This window comes from Actinia tenebrosa, unplaced genomic scaffold (genome assembly GCF_029948245.1).
Source record: "Actinia tenebrosa isolate PJP-AT-01 unplaced genomic scaffold, QUT_ActTen_1.0 PGA_scaffold7__59_contigs__length_16204524, whole genome shotgun sequence".
Lineage (NCBI taxonomy): Eukaryota > Metazoa > Cnidaria > Anthozoa > Actiniaria > Actiniidae > Actinia > Actinia tenebrosa.
In genome coordinates this window covers 728,889-745,781 of record NW_028292584.1, presented here as the reverse complement: position 1 = coordinate 745,781, position 16,893 = coordinate 728,889, and the positions used below count along the sequence as shown (strand labels likewise).

The following is a 16,893-nucleotide window of genomic DNA, read 5'->3' as shown; positions in this document are numbered from 1 at the left end:
TCCCCCCCCCCCCCCCCCCCTAACTACCGCACCCCCTTTTCCTTATTCCCAAAAAAAAGCTTATTTGATTCGTGTGTGCATTTTGATCTGATATCATTGAAGGCTGCTCATATTTGGAGGGCTCAAGGCAGCTCAACACCCAGTTACAGTACCCTTTTCAATGAATCTTGTCTAAAAAAAGTAAAAACGATTTTAACTACTTTTTTCTTTCTAATTTTTATTATTTTTTGTCTCATACAAAATATATTTTATACTAAACTTTGAAAAAGAATAATGGAGATGAACTCTTCAAATTCAAGAAAGGGAATACTTTACAGCAATTAGTCGTTTTAGACAACTATTAAAATGTGGGCCATTTCAATGGACTACAGGGGACATCTTTAATCGCAAGGCATTATGGGTCGTTCAGAGGGCAAAAGCAAATAGCGAACAATATGAAGAGTTTGTTTGTTTGTCTTTCTTTCTTCTATTGGAACAGGTGACTGCTTTGGCGGGTTTTGCTGTATTATTGACATGCAGTATAAATAAAAATGTATCACCAAGCTCTCACACGTTAGCTCTATATTTGACCCCTAAACGTACTATAATGCATTACGATTCGCCGTATCGCCGTAGTCTAATACAATAATTTCTCCTTTTCCAGATCCCTTGTCCGAAAAAACCTGGTAACGAGCTATTAGAATTTTATTCGAGTTTTCGTTAAAAGTCTCTCGCTAAAAAACGAAAAAAGAATTTACCTAAATAGCATCCACCGGCCCATAACGACTTCTCCTTATACTTAGGGAATAACTACCCTGCATTAAAATACATTTTAAACTCCGGTTCCAGAGCAGTATAGCAAGGACAATAGCTTATACCTTATTCTCATTCCCAGATCCGGCTACTTATTAGAAATATCCGATTTTCTAATGAGGCTTTGGGTACGAGAATGTTTACACCTTAAATAGATCGAAAAGGTACGTTCATAAACAGGCTGACGTACCTTGTTAAATAATGCCCTTTTCTATATAAAACCACTAGCTAATAGACCTTCATAATCATACTTTGAACGTTACTTAAAGACCTCGTATACTTTAAACTATGAAAAGAATGTTATAAATTGCATTAAACCATACTGCTGAAAATTAGACGAGCTGTGATTGGTTGAATGTCGAGCCAATTAAAAATGCAGCCATACAAACCGGCCAATCAATAACAGAGCTCTTTTTACCTTGTGCCATAGTGATGATTATAGAGCAAATTTATAGATAATTTATTTCACGTTGTTTTCAAAATGGCCGCTCATAACGTCATGTCTTCTTTTCAGGAGCTACAGCATTAGATTCTACCGCCTCCCCCACCCCCTACAAGTATACTCGTTGTTTCTGACCCCACCCTGGATCGCCTCTTGTTAGAATCTGTAATATTTACTTCGATCCCTGATCGGGAGGGATCATTTCTTACAGTATACCCCAATACCCTTGATCTCTGTTATGTCATAAAGTACTCTATCTGCATAATAATTAGCACGTCCAAGTGGAATATCTTTCTTGAAGATCTGGTTAAAGGCCTGGAAAAACAACAAGTCGTTATTGGTAAAAAGAACATGGCGTGAGTTAAATAATACACATTAGGCATTACTTTCTTTTCCAATTGTCAAACTGTTCCGTGTGTACGAACCATCCTAACGTTTCTAATGTCTTAACGCAACTCTAATAAGTGTGTATACTGACACAAATACCCCGTTAACTGATTCCTCATGTACGTCCTATGTCTGAAGTACCGTAATGTGAACGCCCTTGCTTACTTACGCACCACCACCCCAAAATCATTTTGATAATCCACCTACTTTCACCGACCCCCCCCCCCCCCCCCCCCCCCCCCAATCCCCCGGCCCACCCTATACTAATATGAGAACCCATATCCCAACTCTTATATTTCTAATCTTTCTTTTCTCGTTCGTACTCACCTTTTTCATGTGGTTTATTCTTTGTACGACACTCAACGCCTTGCCAGTCTTCTTGTCCGGTATGTTGCCACTTTCGAACAGTCCATAAAAAGCTTTGAACAGGTTGGAAAGGAAACGATTAACACCCTCTCCGCCAAGGGACTGGATTCTAGCGTCCATGCCCTTTACCCAGGCTTTGACACTAATGATGTCTTGCCGTTCTATTGCCTTACTGCTCTTATCCATCCACTTGCGAACACCTGAGAAACATGAAGCAGTATGTTATTGGTATTGATTTTTTTCACAGCTGCCATGTTGGATGAATTTAACAAGATTCGTTATTAGTCTCTTTTGTCATATCATCCAACATGGCCATCGTTTCTTTTGTTTTTGTTTTTTGTTTTATTCTCTCGGGAATCATTGAAAACCAGCAATTTGATTGAACAAGGAGAACAAGAACCAATAACCAATTAGATGCAAGAAAAAAATCAGAGAAAGCCATCCCATCCGATGTGCCAAGGGCGCGCGGTTTTGGATCATTTGCTCTTCACAAAGCTATTCGTAACCAGGCGATTTCGCTTCTCTCAGCTCAAACGGATTAACCAATCAGGGAACATTTTGTTCAAAGCACGATATTTTCTAGTTCCAGGTTTTCGGCTAGATAAACAACAATTTTGTCGCTTTAGAAAATAAAAGAAATTCATCCATGATGGAATGCGCGCCGTTTTAAAAACAGCATATTTCCACTGTTTGGTGAAAAATATTTCTTTTTTTTTTTAACAGATAATAAAAAGATACTTGGAAATTTTCGATGTGATGAACACTGCATTCCGCGCCAAGATTTCAAATCACGTGGAAATAATGTATTTTATTATATAATTACCAATGAAATATCTATTTTTCTCTATTTCGAAAAATTGATATCTTCACACGTGAAAATAACATGTTATTTCCACGTGTGAAAATAGCATTGCGATGGCTATCCAAAAATACACGGAAAGAATTGCCTGAAAAAGCCAAAACATACTTTCATTGATAATTATATAATAAACAGAATATTACATGGCCGCTTGGAGATACGAATTTTATCTTCTCGTGTTGAAAATCTCTCACTCGTTCGCTGCGCTCACTTGTGAGAGATCTTTTCAACACTCGAAGATAAATTTCGTATCTCCGCGCGCCCATGTAATATCCTCTATTTATATTTTGTTATTCATGTGTCTTGTATACACTCAACTGAAGAATCATTGTCGGGTTCAGAAACATAGAAGCTGTGACCGAAATGGCACATGGGAAGTACGTTAATTAGATGCATGCTGTGACCGGCGACCCGTGGCATCATCCACTGTTTTTATTACGCGTTTGGCATTCTAATAAACCGACTTCATGGATAGCGCAAATGTCATTTCCCACGTGCTATTTCGGTCTCAGCTTTCTGAACCTGACAACGATTCTTCAATTGAGTGTATAGGCACTTCTCTTACCAACACTGAGGAAGTTCAAGCTTCGTTCAATCTTGACCATCTGATCTTCTGTTCCCGACACTAGTTTGGCTGGAAATACAATCAAATCTAGTCGTTAGTAAAAATCCTCTCAGTAGACTGCAAACCCATATATCCGTGAAATAGTACTAACTAATTAGTACAAAATAGCACCAATGAACGATTGAAGACAAAAGAAATACCTTGTCTTTAGTGCTATTTACTTAGTGCTATTTCAAGAATATATGGTTTGCACAGTCTATTACCCAATTTTTGCTAGTTGATTTTAAAAACATCCCTGATCTGAGAACATACTGACTTAGTAATTAACTGAGTAAGTGTATGTATTGGATATGGATGCATAGTCGCCCAGTATGAAGACAGGCACTTAATGAGCTTTCAAACTGCAAAAACACTGGCTCACATAATTATTCCTGATGGGGATATGGAAGTTCTCAATATCGGGCTCTTTATTGAAATAAGATTCAAAGAAATTAAAACTTGATCTAGAAGGCAAAACAATAATGTCATTCTCATAGGAACACTTTCTGGTGCAATACCTGATGTTTCCAGTTGTTTGGTAACTCTTCTGAGTCTCCTCCTGAAGTTGTCCTTCTCCTTGGCAAACATGTATCTCTCGTACATGTAGGTACTGTACATTTTCTTCACAGTCTTCATCATGTCACGACAGATGTTCAACAGCTGATGGTAGATCTTACAGCGCCCTTTCTCGGAGGCTAAAAAAAAACAGGGAAAAAAGTCAAAGGGCGCTATATTTACGTGGAAAAAACCTAAATTCCGGTTGGAAGAACAAATGGTATACATCATCCCGATTGGAAAATTCCGGAAAACTCGGTCTTGCTATTGAAGTAATCTCATTGAAGTAATCCACTTTTCCCGCTCTTTTCGGTTCTTCCGGTAGACGCGTGTACCATTTGCTGGAAGTAAATTTTTTTCAATAGCAAACATTTTCCAACCGGATGGATTGGCTTAAATGGTAAACACCCAAGGATTCAAGTGTTGATCCCGATGGGGCAAATTGAGTGGCTGGATAGCCACGCCTCCTCCCCATTCATTTGACAGGAGGAATCTTTATAGGTGAGAGGTATTTTCTTGAATTAATCATCCTGGATTCACCATTGATAAATACATTGATAAGGCATTCATAGTGAAGGGTGTCATATTGTTGTATGAATCTAACTTCCATACGCATCAACGTACCCAAATTTTATCAATCAAAGAGAAACAAAACAAACAAGCAAACCCAAAAAAGCAAATGCAAACCGGCTGCTTTGAGATAATAGCTTCAATTTCTTTCTAGAATTTTGTGCCTATTTTCAGAGATACCACTATTCAACTCATGCATGCTCAGGCAACCTAAACCCAAGTCAAAAGAACCTGGACCGTGAGGAGGGAGGAGTATGGATGTGTTTACTATTTATCTACCTGGTATTTTCCATTTCCTTTTCAATGTAGCTTTGCCCATAGCAGGGTGGTTAGGGATGGGTTTAGCCTCATCTTGTAAGGGGTTGTGTTCGCGGATGAGGTCCCAGAAAGGTTCAATTCTTTCATGGGATCTCTCTTTCTCTTCATCTACTGATCTCCTTGATCTTCTATGGGAAGTTTCCAACTAAAGTAAAAGATATTTATCATTATTGATTGTAAATTGATTGATAGATAAGATTGATCGTTAGATAATGCATAAGAGTTTTACCCGTCCAGGGGCGGATCCAGGAATTTGTTCTGGGAGCGCGTAGCGGTGCTGCACACAAAGTTAACCCAGGGAGGGATGCACTCCTTAGAATCAAAGGAAAAAAACAGTACTTTGTATTGGCTATCTTCGAAGTAGGGGCACAAAGTCGAACCAGGGAGGGGTGCGCATCCCCTGCACCCCTCCCCTGGATCAGCCACTGCCGTCTTAGGAGACTATAGTCGACTCTCTTTGAACGCCCGCTCTCGTAAGCAACTATATCCTGTAAGCGACCACTTACTCCTCGCCCCAAGGTGGTCGCTTATGAGAGAGTCAACTGTATTTGAGCGTATTTTGTTTAGAAATACTTAACACATATAAGGTTATTGAGCTAGTACCGAATAGGACGGCGTTCCTTCTATTGCACGGATTCATAAAGCTTACAAGGACCGAAGTCCCGATGGTGTCCGCTCAAAAAAGGTACACCTTGAGAAGATCGAGGTAAATGGCACCCAGGGAAAACGATCTTCTAAGAACGGCCTCCATAAAATTAATGTTAATCTAAAACGATTTCAACTCTCCCCATAACTGCTCTTTTTATTAAGGGTGGGGGGGGGGGGGGGTTGTATTCCGCAGGAGAATATTTTCATTTTAAGACAAGAAATCCAGCATCACTATAGAAGATCAATTCAATTCAGGCCCAATGTGCCCCAATACTTCATTTTGTTTCGAGTTGTATGATGCTCAGGTTTGGCCTCCATTTCGTGCAGAATATTCACGTGTTCCAGCTAAGCTTCGTATAATATGTAAAAAGTCTTTGAATTGTTGAAGTTGTGCATTCTCTACTGTATTGTTGGTATTTGTGAACCGAGTGAACCGAGTCTGTAATCAAGGAACGTAGCGGTAATTTGGAACTCGAAAATGTTCTCAGTATGAATCCCGCGTGCTTCATTAAAGATCATTTTCAATCCTCACATAAAAACACTTGAAAATTTGACTTTAATCTTACCTCAAATTCCGCGTCTTGAGCTTCAAAATTAACACCAGGCTCCCTCTCCTCGCTCAATAAGCTTCGTCGATGTCTGACACCATTAACATCCGGGAACATGATATTTGCTACGAAGCGCGCGACACTGGGTAATAGGTCCTTATTCAGACATGTTTTGAGAGGATAAGATTTCTCGTCAGTGGAACCCATCATTGTCAAGTTCACTTGCATATTAATGCAACTGGATGCAAGCGATTCTAGTGGCTCTTTGAAGCAGATACTCTTGATATCAAATAACTTTTCAAGGCCAAAGTCTTTGATTGCTTTCGATGCTCTTATCCCAGTCACCGAGTCTCTGTCGATGAGAGACAATGCTTTCCCCGCAGCATCCAGAACAGCTTTGGTTTTGCCCTTGGAGAACTCGGCGTCGAAGAGATTTTTAGTGACGTGGTCTAGACGCTTTTTCTGATCCTTTAAGATATCCTAATGGAATATTAGATAAAAACTTAAATAAATATGGGTCATCATAAAACGACCAGACTTGACAGACGCGCGCAGATAGGCCCTTTTGGAGTGCAAGTGTGGGCGCGCATCCTGTTTGTATTTATCAGCAGAACTCATCTTTATAGGTACTGCAGGCTCGAGAAATTACGGGACGCACAACTCGTCAAATTCCAGCAGTAGAGAGGTTGACGTATATCAGAAGAGATAACTAGCTAAAAACTAGTGTGAGCTGCGTCGGGGTTTCTAATGAAACAGTAACGATAAAAGGGTAGATTATACACCGCGAAAAGATGGGAAAACTGGCGTTTCGGACGCTAGTCCTTCGTCGGAGTAAAAGAGGACGTATATCAGTGGAAAATGAAATGCAGTTTCATCGTGTAGCCGTATCTTATCTTGCATTACAGGTATGTGTAATTCTCGTGGTGTAAGTCAGTACCGTATGTATAACACAGCCAATACGCTCTATCTGCTGGTATGTGTAAGTCATGTTCTGCTGTAAGTCAGTACCGTATGCATTACTGGTATATGTAAGTCATGTCCTGCTGTAAGTCAGTACCATATGCATTACTGGTATATGTAAGTCATGTCGTGCTGTAAGTCAGTACCATATGCATTACTGGTATATGTAAGTCGTGTCCTGCTGTAAGTCAGTACCATATGCATTACTGGTATATGTAAGTCATGTCGTGCTGTAAGTCAGTACCGTATGCATTACTGGTATATGTAAGTCATGTCCTGCTGTAAGTCAGTACCGTATGCATTACTGGTATATGTAAGTCATGTCCTGCTATAAGTCAGTACCGTATGCATTACTGGTATATGTAAGTCATGTTCTGTTATAAGTCAGTATCGTATGCATTACTGGTATATGTAAGTCATGTCGTGCTGTAAGTCAGTACCATATGCATTACTGGTATATGTAAGTCATGTCCTGCTGTAAGTCAGTACCATATGCATTACTGGTATATGTAAGTCATGTCGTGCTGTAAGTCAGTACCATATGCATTACTGGTACATGTAAGTCGTGTCCTGCTGTAAGTCAGTACCATATGCATTACTGGTATATGTAAGTCATGTCCTGCTGTAAGTCAGTACTATATGCATTACTGGTATATGTAAGTCATGTCGTGCTGTAAGTCAGTACCATATGCATTACTGGTATATGTAAGTCATGTCGTGCTGTAAGTCAGGTCCATATGCATTACTGGTATATGTAAATCATATAACACAGCCAATACGCTCTATCTGCTTGTATATTCATCATCGTTCAGGATTTCCTAACTAACAAGGGACGGCAGTACAAACATACCTTAGCATCCTCGTAGTTCCCTTCTGCCACCTTCCTGATGTGTTGACAGCCATGGTTCTTGGCTACGCACACAGGGTCCCCAGTTGTGTAGCAACACTTGTTCCAGGCAGGACACTCGACACAGTTACCAAACACGTCACGTGAACAGCAGCGGTTCCAGTCAGGGCACCCGATGCATTCTGGGAAGAAAAAGGGTTATCATAATCAAAATCAAGGTTTACTATGAAATTCTTTAGCAAGAGAGAGGAAAAGGAAGAGAGAATCGAGAGAAAAAAGAGTAAAGAAGAGAACAGAGGGGGCTATAGGTAAGAACAACAAAATATAGTTTCCTTCGTCTATTGGCGCCAAAAATCATAAAGACTTACTTTTCTTGCAGTGTCCCAGTTGACAGCTGCTGTTATACTTCTCCTCCGCTTTCCACACTTCTTTTTCTCTTTTTCTAAACAAGGCTTTCTGCTTCTCTAGTTTATCTCGATACGTGGTCTCATCCACTGTTGCCTTGCGGTAATACGTCTTGGCTTCTTTAAGGTTGTCCTGCGCTTGCGCAATAAACGTATCTGCTTCGTGTGCTGCGTCTTTTAATATTCGTTGGGTTTCCAAGGTAACGTCTTTTTTGATACTTTCTAGACACCCATATGCCTAAACGTGTGAAGAAATATGATTCAATATAATAATAGAAAAACAAGTGTAATCATTTTAAGGGCTGTTATAAGGGGTCTCATAATCTCTCGTCGCCGAGATCTTTAATTTATTTAAGATTATTCTAAAATATCTCTTGTCTCTATTGTCTGATATCCCTTATCACTAAACCCCTAATAGGGCATCATTTGTCATTTGATGATTAGCGGGTTGAATATATTGCTAAATGGTTGGAGTGGAATCAAGCGTCGCTCTAATAACCTGGCCACCGTTCTTGTGCTGTGATTGGTTACTGTACCAACTATTGCGCGTCCCAAGTCCTATTGTAACCGTCAGTACTAACTATTGCCTATTTTCCCTCCAGACCAATTGCTCCAGACTCAGTCGAAAATTTGTTGATGTTGTTGTTGTTGTTGTTGTTGTTTAGGGAAAGGGGGGCTGCACACGGAGGGTGGTAGTACAGCTAGAAACAGAGAAACAGTGTCTATAAATGTACCAGTGAATAGAGTGAATATATGAAGAACAGCTTATCAATTTTCAACTACTTACCAAGAATTCCGCTGTTTCAGATGAGCTGAGTACGTCATTGGACGATATCAAAATTCCAACCCCACTGACGTCAAACAGCTTGCCATATATGGGAAAGCCTGTTCCGTCATCAGTGACGTCAATATTAACTGCTTTCGATATCCCAAAAGCCTTTGCGTAACCAATCAACTTGACCTTTGTTTGTCGTGGAGTGACCTCGATGTGCAGCTTTGGGCCTCCTGTGGATTTTTCTAGGTCTTTCTGGAGTATGACATTCCCTTCAGAGATCACATATGGACTTTTGGTGTTGTCTGTATCGATCAACAAGGTCTTTGAATCTTTCATTTTCATGATAGCGTCAAAGTCCTTGTCAAAAATATGCATCTGGCCCGTAATAAAGAAGTTGGTGGTGTTGTCAATGGTTGGATCATAGATGGCCATAAACCCTTCAGGGAAATCAGCGTTACTCAAAACCCTTGGAATACTAACATTAGTCATTTCTAAAGCACTAATCAGCTCTTCGATCCTCTGATGTTCAAATTTGGCTTCAAAGCGGCTCACTTCCGGTACTGTCGGCTGATATGTGACGACAGCATCCGCTGACATCAAAGTTTTGCTTTCAATGCTACCGAGGTTCATGCGGCCAGTGATGCGCAAGTCCTTCAGCGGGAGTAGCTTGAGAATAGGTGTGCTTATTGCCAGGTTATCGAGTCTAATGAGTCCACCTTTGAATGTTCGATGAAGAGTGTCATCACTCTCCATGTCCAAAATCACGTTGTCTTCAGCAAAGTTCAACGACCCTGTAAAGGACAGCTTCTCTTTTGGGAGAGTCATTCTACTGTGTACAACAAACGAGGAGTCTTGTCCGATGGTAAAATCCAACGTGTTGTCCGTAAGCATCAAGCTTTCTCCTAATGCGTAGTTTCGTTTGATCGATCCAGTTAAGGAAAATCCGTCATGTTTGATAAGACCTTGGATACGATACCATTCATCACTCTCAAGCAGGCTTTGTACGCTCTCGCATAGTTTAAGTCCTTCGCAGTCTTCTGGAATTCGGAACAAACCTACTAGTGACATTCCACGTGATAAAGAAAGTCCTGAAAGTGTCGGGTTCTCGAAGAAAGACCGGTCTTCTTGAGGAGAGAGAACCAACGATGCATTGTAACTGTTTTTCAACATCTTTAAATTTGTCGTATCGAACCCAGTGAGAGCATCGATCAAAGAATTCAAAGGAATCTTTGGGAAAACGAATCCAACAGCGGTTTTTAGTTTCCCACTTTCTTCGTACACGACAACTTCTGCCTCTGTTAGCTTTTTCACGCCGGGAAAATGGCCTTTTCCAGATACATGAATAAAGCGTTTCTTCTGATTAATAGAAAAAGCTGACTTTATAGTCGGATTCGTAAATAAAAAGTCATTCATTTTGCTGCTCTCGACAATTGCTCTGCTCTCTTCGTCAGGAACGAACGATAGACCATACTGCTTTGCAAGCTGTAACACCGACATCTTCTTAGACGACCCTTTGAACACGATTATTTTAGCTTCTTCTTCTTCTGTCGATAAGGAAACTTTAGCTACATTTCCACCAAGGTTAGAGAGACCTTCACCCTCGATGGTCCAGGTATCGATTTGATCTCCTACATTATGCTTAAAGACTACATCCATGTTTGACACATTCATTAACTGAGGAATGGCAGTGAATTCCTCAGCGATGTGCGAATAAACTAAAAATGTCTCTTGTTCTATGTTATAGCTGAACTTATTGATAGAGACTTTGGCAAGGTCAGGGAAGCCATATGGTAGGACCGACACTGGTGTTTTTGGAGAAAGAGCAGCGAGGGTTTGTGAAACGCTTACTTTCTCGTGTTTACCCGTCAGGAACTTGACAAGTGGAGGGTCTATTTCGACTGCAACTCGAACCGGGTTTTGATTCTCGTTTCCCAGATGAATGGGGAGAAGTAAGGTTAAACCTTTAGAGATCCTAGAGTCTAATTCTGTTGATAAGATACCACCACCAAAGGACTTCAATGGTAACTTGTCGACTTCTCCTGTCGAAGCAACGAACCCGAAGTCTGTCTCAGAAGTGCGGAAGAGTCTCGTCTGTGCTATAAGGTGGTTCACGAAGGGGATTTTGAACAAATCATCACTGATTAACTTCAATAGCACTCTTGAAGGAAGATCTTTCTTGAACTCCAAGAGAACTGAAAAAACCCCTTTCTTGTCAGGCAACCTTCTTACGAATACCTTACATGTCTCTGCCTTGGTTCCATCGATTTCTGGTTTTCCAGAAATCATGAAAACGTAGTCATTGTCCCCTTTGAACACAGAGTACATCTCTACATTTGTCACGGTAAGGTTTTTGAGGACGGCTAAGTTCATTCCCGCCGATTCAATGCTTTGTTTTTCAGATATTGATGATGCTATGTCGTAGACGTTCAATCGATCCGCTGCTGCCACTAATGTGTGGTGCTTACCAACCTTCGACTCTTCGATCTTTACTCTGGCCAACATGTTGCCATGGCGCCATTTACCTGATACAAAAAGAGAACGTTATTATTCATCTTCAATTTTGCGTTATCACACAAACCTGTATATCAAATACCGCATAAATGCAAACACGGATTTTGACCAAAGAAGTGTAGTTCTGCAGTGGAATTTAGGGTCAACATGGGTTTCGTTGGGTCGTTGGCTGTCTGTCTGTCTGTCTGTTTATTTGTTTGTTTGTTTAGATTAATATTGCTTTTATTTTCGTTATTTGTTTGTTTTGCTCTCCTCTTCTCTTCTAGCTTGCCCCCTTCCTTCCCTCCCTCTTTCTCTTTCTCTCTTTCTATATTCTTTCTTCCTTTTCCTCGTTTTCTTGTTTACCCAACCCATCGACATCGAATTATTTACCCAGTCATATATATAATCTCCTGATCACCTTGAGCGTTGAACTCCCAGTGTCCTTTACTAGTACCCTTCTTATTGTACACAAACGTCATGGTGACGTCTCGGACCTTCATTCCTTCGCCCAGTAAACTGACAGGATCTTCCAGGTCTATCGTAGCCGTTACGTTGCCATTTTTGACGACATAATCAAACTTTTCAGCCTTCAGTTTGTCCAGTGTTGGGAAGCCATCGGGCAGTACTGGTAGTTCACCGTTTGGGACTATCTCTTGAAGAAGTTGCTTGACAGACGGGGAATCGTCTGGGGAATGAAAATGCATGATATACTGATTTACAATGCTAGGTACGTTGTAACCACAGGGAAAAGGTGGGGGGGGGGGGGGGGGGAGCAATTTGAATAAATATTATATTTAAAATACCTATAGATTTTATCGATACCCTAAAGCACGATCTAAGTCAGGGCACGTCTAACTCACAGAACGAACTGTGAAACAACTTCTGGGCTGATCTAAGTCAGGGCACGTCTAACTCACAGAACGAACCCGGCCTGAAACAACTTCTGGGCTGATATAAATCTAGGCACGGCTTAACTCTCGTTTCGTGATAGGGTTTGCGACAATGGGGAAGGAAAAATAGGAAGAACAGGAGGAAAACTCTTGAATCAAGCGGAGGAAAACAATTCATGTTGGCAAACAATACAATGAGCGTCTACAGTTGGCCCCTCGTCTAGTTGGGCTCAAGGTAGCTTTCGTTTATTTTGTCATGACAAGCTCTTAAAATGTCTCCGCAAATTAAAATCCCCATTAAAATTGTTTGGCTGATAGTATGCCCGACTGAACCACGCTAACATGTGAGTAGAGTTTGTTTGATGTGTTGTTCTCTCCGGCCTTGCCACGATGGATATATCCATGCAGGTACTCAGGTTTCCTCCCTTCGTAAAAATCTAAATGTGAGTCATGAGAGTTGTGTGTTGTAAATATAGAATGTACTGATAGAGTTTGTGTTGGGCTAACCTCACGAAAGAACTCGATCATTATGGGTTAACGATGTTTGTAAACTAATACATATAACAAAATAACTACTTTTTTTATGGAAAACAATGATGGCAAAGTTGCTAGGCGTACTGTCCTGCCCTGCCATGGATAACACGTGGTAACACTGATCTTTGATCCATGAACCAAACAATTGACAACCTGTCTAAATCCACCATGAATACTACTAGTACTCAGGACTGTGTTGGTTCCTATTGACACAGGTCACCCAATGAGACTGGTAGCTAATTGAACCACACGTAAATGCATCGCTTGTGGCCTTTGTCCGTGAAGATCAAAACAAAATTTGATATTTGAAATTTGAAATTTGAAAAAAAAAATTTTTTTAGAAATTCAAAATTTGGCAAGTGGGGGACCGCGAGAGTTTTGAAAGAGAAATTAAGATTTACCTCTGTAAATTTTCTTGTATGATTCGGAGTGTCTTCCCTTTGTAGCCAATACCAGAGTAGCGGCTATCAAGACCATACGATACAGAATTCGACTGTCCATTGCTGTACTCTTCAACTTACCTAAAAATATTTGAAAAATATAGAAAATTCCAGATAAGATTTCTTCCAAAGAATACTAAAAAGGTCTCATTTTTTTTCCAGAAAAAAAGAAAAAAAATATACTAAAAATCCTCTTACATTTATTTTTAAAAAATCAAATGAATATATTTTGCGACATTAGTAAAAAAAGCTGGAAAACAATAGAATCTAGCAGTTAACGTCCTTACAAAAGAATCTAGCAGTTAACGTTAGTTAGCTACAATGGCAGTAAACTAAGTGCAAAGATTGTAAGGAGAAAATTTTCGGTGTTTCTCGTAAGTAAAATAATTTTTGAAGAAAATGTGTCTGCCATAAAAAACCTGCTTATTCTGCCAGCACACACACATGCGATAGAACAATCTTACTGGAAGTTCTAAATGTCATTTTATGGTTAAACTTATTCTAAGTTTTATTTTCCTCGTTATATATCCTTTGATTTTCAGGGGGATTGAAGTCTTAGTCTGGGTATTCATTCATTCTCGTTACAGACTTCAAACATTCTATTGTCAAGTATCATATGTCGTATAGCAAGTGGTTTGAGCTCTACTCAGTTTACTTACCCGCTTTAAAAGGCCTTTGTAATGATCCTCTTCTAAGAAAAAAGAAATTATATTTTCATCGAACAAACATGCCACCAAGTCCACAAAGCAGAAGATAATGCAAGTCTGGCTATGGCTTTAGAAAGTTGTTCAAGTCTAAAGGGGATTTGATTCCACTGGCCAGTTCCCTTTGTGAACCGCGCGGACTCTCATCTTTTATTTACATGTTTGAGTACGGGTCCCTTCACGGTGTACGGCTTTCAATCTTTGGTTAATATTAATAACTGACAAACGCGTGAGATTTTTCGTATTGTTAGCAAGGTATGTTTTGATAAATCCAGTCTAGCGAAGGCTAAACCTGAACGACACTGTCGAGTTTCATATCGTGGGAGGAGGACTGGGTCGAAAGGTTGGACAATCGTGAAAACAATGCCATGATATCTTCATTTCCCAGGGATTTTTGTTCATTCGGTCAAAAACGGGCTTCATTTGTCGAGCTCAATGGTATTATACAACTACATATACCCAAAATGTTCATTTTATTCAGCCTGGTCAACAGTTGTCCGGTCACTTGATATGAAACCGGCCTGAAGGTTATACTCGATGGGTGAGCGCGCGTTTTTGATAACAATAAGACGAGAAAGTATCCATGGACTGAATATTTTTTGGCCTCCTACAAAACAAGTTGTCTGGGGGAAAATGGGTTTATTTTGTCCATAGAGGAGCGGATGCAGAGTGAAAAAGCTAAAAAGTGTAGTTCCTAAATACTCCATCACCTTGGATTTTTTTGTTGCTGAGGGTCATAGCCCCGATGTTGTGCAGAATATTAAAGAGTTCCAGTCAAGGTCTGTCGAGTTTCAAAGTGTTTGTATTGTTGAAGTTGTGCATTCTTTACTTTACTGTTGGTTTTTGTGAATATTTAAACGCTGAAATGAGGCTAAGCCTGAGTAAATAAGTCTGTAATCAAGAAACACAGCGGTATTTGACTAGTTTGAAAACTGTCTATTTAGCGGGCAAATTTAGTTTACAGTTTAGTTTACAGCCGTTCGAGTCAGTGTGGAAGTTAGTGAAGAGAAACATGCCTGCGCACTGCTGTGTTTCCTCTGATCGATACCTTCTATAGCGTAATTTTACTGTGAAAGCAGCCTTAGCCATGAACCTTTTTTCTTCCATGTCTGGAGTCTATAAAGGCTTTGCACCACCACGTGATGGCAGCCATGATTCAATTTTTCCTGCCTCCTGTTATGGCTACCATCACGTGATGATGCAAAGCCTGTATAGGACGACTCAGCTTCTTCATGCGGAATTTTTAACCCGATTTGCAAATTAATATAATGTTGTTTTTTTTTAGTTTATGGGTGTGGCGGGTTTAATCTGTTTCGACTTCTCTGTAATCTGTGTAGCTTCAATTCAGCTTTGAATACTATTATTAAAACAGAGCGCTGATAAAGAGAGAGGGGGTTTCTTTAAGTGTTCATCGTCAGCTCCCTGGAAGACAGCTACTAGCTGAAGAAACTCTGATGTCAGTAAGTAAGGCCTTTTACATTTATCTCATATATCCAGTGAATTTTCTCTGAATTAATTCTTCCATCATTCTACTCTTTGAAAGCACTCATTTCAACCCTTTGTTGGAAGATTTCAACCAGTCTAGTTCACTTCCTCGTAATTTCTACCGATACAAACCCTTATGATTAACGAGTGCCGAGTTTCCAGGAACTAATGCCGTATGAGATAAACGAGTAGTCGATAAAAGCAGTAATGAATCTGGAAGACAATGAGAAAAGGAACTCCTAAAGTTAAAAAAGCGACAAATGTAGTTTTAAATTTTCGACGATTTTTGAACTAAATCGAATTCTAATCGATTCAAAGTACTCTACTTTTGTATAGAAACTTCAAGTAATTATCCTTAGCTGTTAGATTTCAATTTGACGTTTTTCGTGTCCGATTTTTTTCGGCACAGAATACGAATGACTTTGTTATCGTCGTACTTCTCTTCGTCGTAAAATCGTACATGATCATACAAAGCTGGACACGGATGAAATTTCCAGCAGTTTTTAATATTATACAATTTCACAACTTAAACGATTTTCATGAAATAACTGTTATTAATCTCCCGTTCTGATTGGTTGAAAGCGCGTGCTTTATGACAGCACACAGCACACGCGTGCACTTTCAGTTTTGCATTCCTATCTAAAATAACGGTTATTGTAATTTGTATTTTATAAAAGAAATAAAAAATTTGCTTGCTGTGCTGTGTAAAGTTATAAAGCACTTGGGGATTGGCATAACACTCGAGAAGTATTGAGAAAAACTCTGCTGCATGCCATGCTTCTCTTGTGTTCTGCCAATCCCCGAATGCTTTATAACTGCACACAGCACGCGCGAGCGTTTTCTATTTCTTCAGTAATTGATTAAAAATTGCGAAAAAAATCTTGCAAAAAACTTTAAATAGGTATCAGTTTCAGGTCACCCATCCTGGTACTAATTTCGCTCAACCGGACTTGACTCAGTGTCATTGAAGCCCATGTTTTTTCCACTGGACCACGGTTGACCGGTAAATCAGCATAACAATAGCCATGAAAACAATGCACCAGATAGACTAGACTTTTAACATCATTTTTTCAACCGATTCTGTGCGTGGCAGAGATGCAAGGGATTAGCCGATATGGTCTGGGGGCCGGCTGGTCTCTCCCCTGATGCTTCGGCTAGAACATTTTCTTGCGTAATTCGTACACCCAAGGGCAGAAGGATTTAATCGCCGTCAGGTCCGAAGTCCATACGCCGCCTCAGCTCTGCGGATGTCTCGGGGGTATGGCACAGTGG

At 40.1% G+C, this 16,893-nt stretch overlaps 1 protein-coding gene across 1 annotated transcript; it reads right to left on the bottom strand.

Moving 5' to 3' along the window:
• Positions 1-212: 212 nt before the first annotated feature.
• LOC116303762 (uncharacterized) lies at positions 213-14,257 on the bottom strand. The gene is made up of 12 exons (XM_031713363.2): positions 14,092-14,257; positions 13,394-13,513; positions 11,987-12,253; positions 9,088-11,597; positions 8,265-8,538; positions 7,900-8,078; positions 6,108-6,569; positions 4,855-5,038; positions 3,969-4,145; positions 3,412-3,480; positions 1,949-2,187; positions 213-1,549 (listed from the first exon to the last, which is right to left on the bottom strand). The coding sequence occupies exons 2-12, from the start codon at positions 13,491-13,493 to the stop codon at positions 1,433-1,435; spliced, it is 4,578 nt and encodes a 1,525-aa protein (XP_031569223.1). The 5' UTR covers positions 13,494-13,513; positions 14,092-14,257; the 3' UTR covers positions 213-1,432.
• Between the last annotated feature and the right edge of the window lie 2,636 nt (positions 14,258-16,893).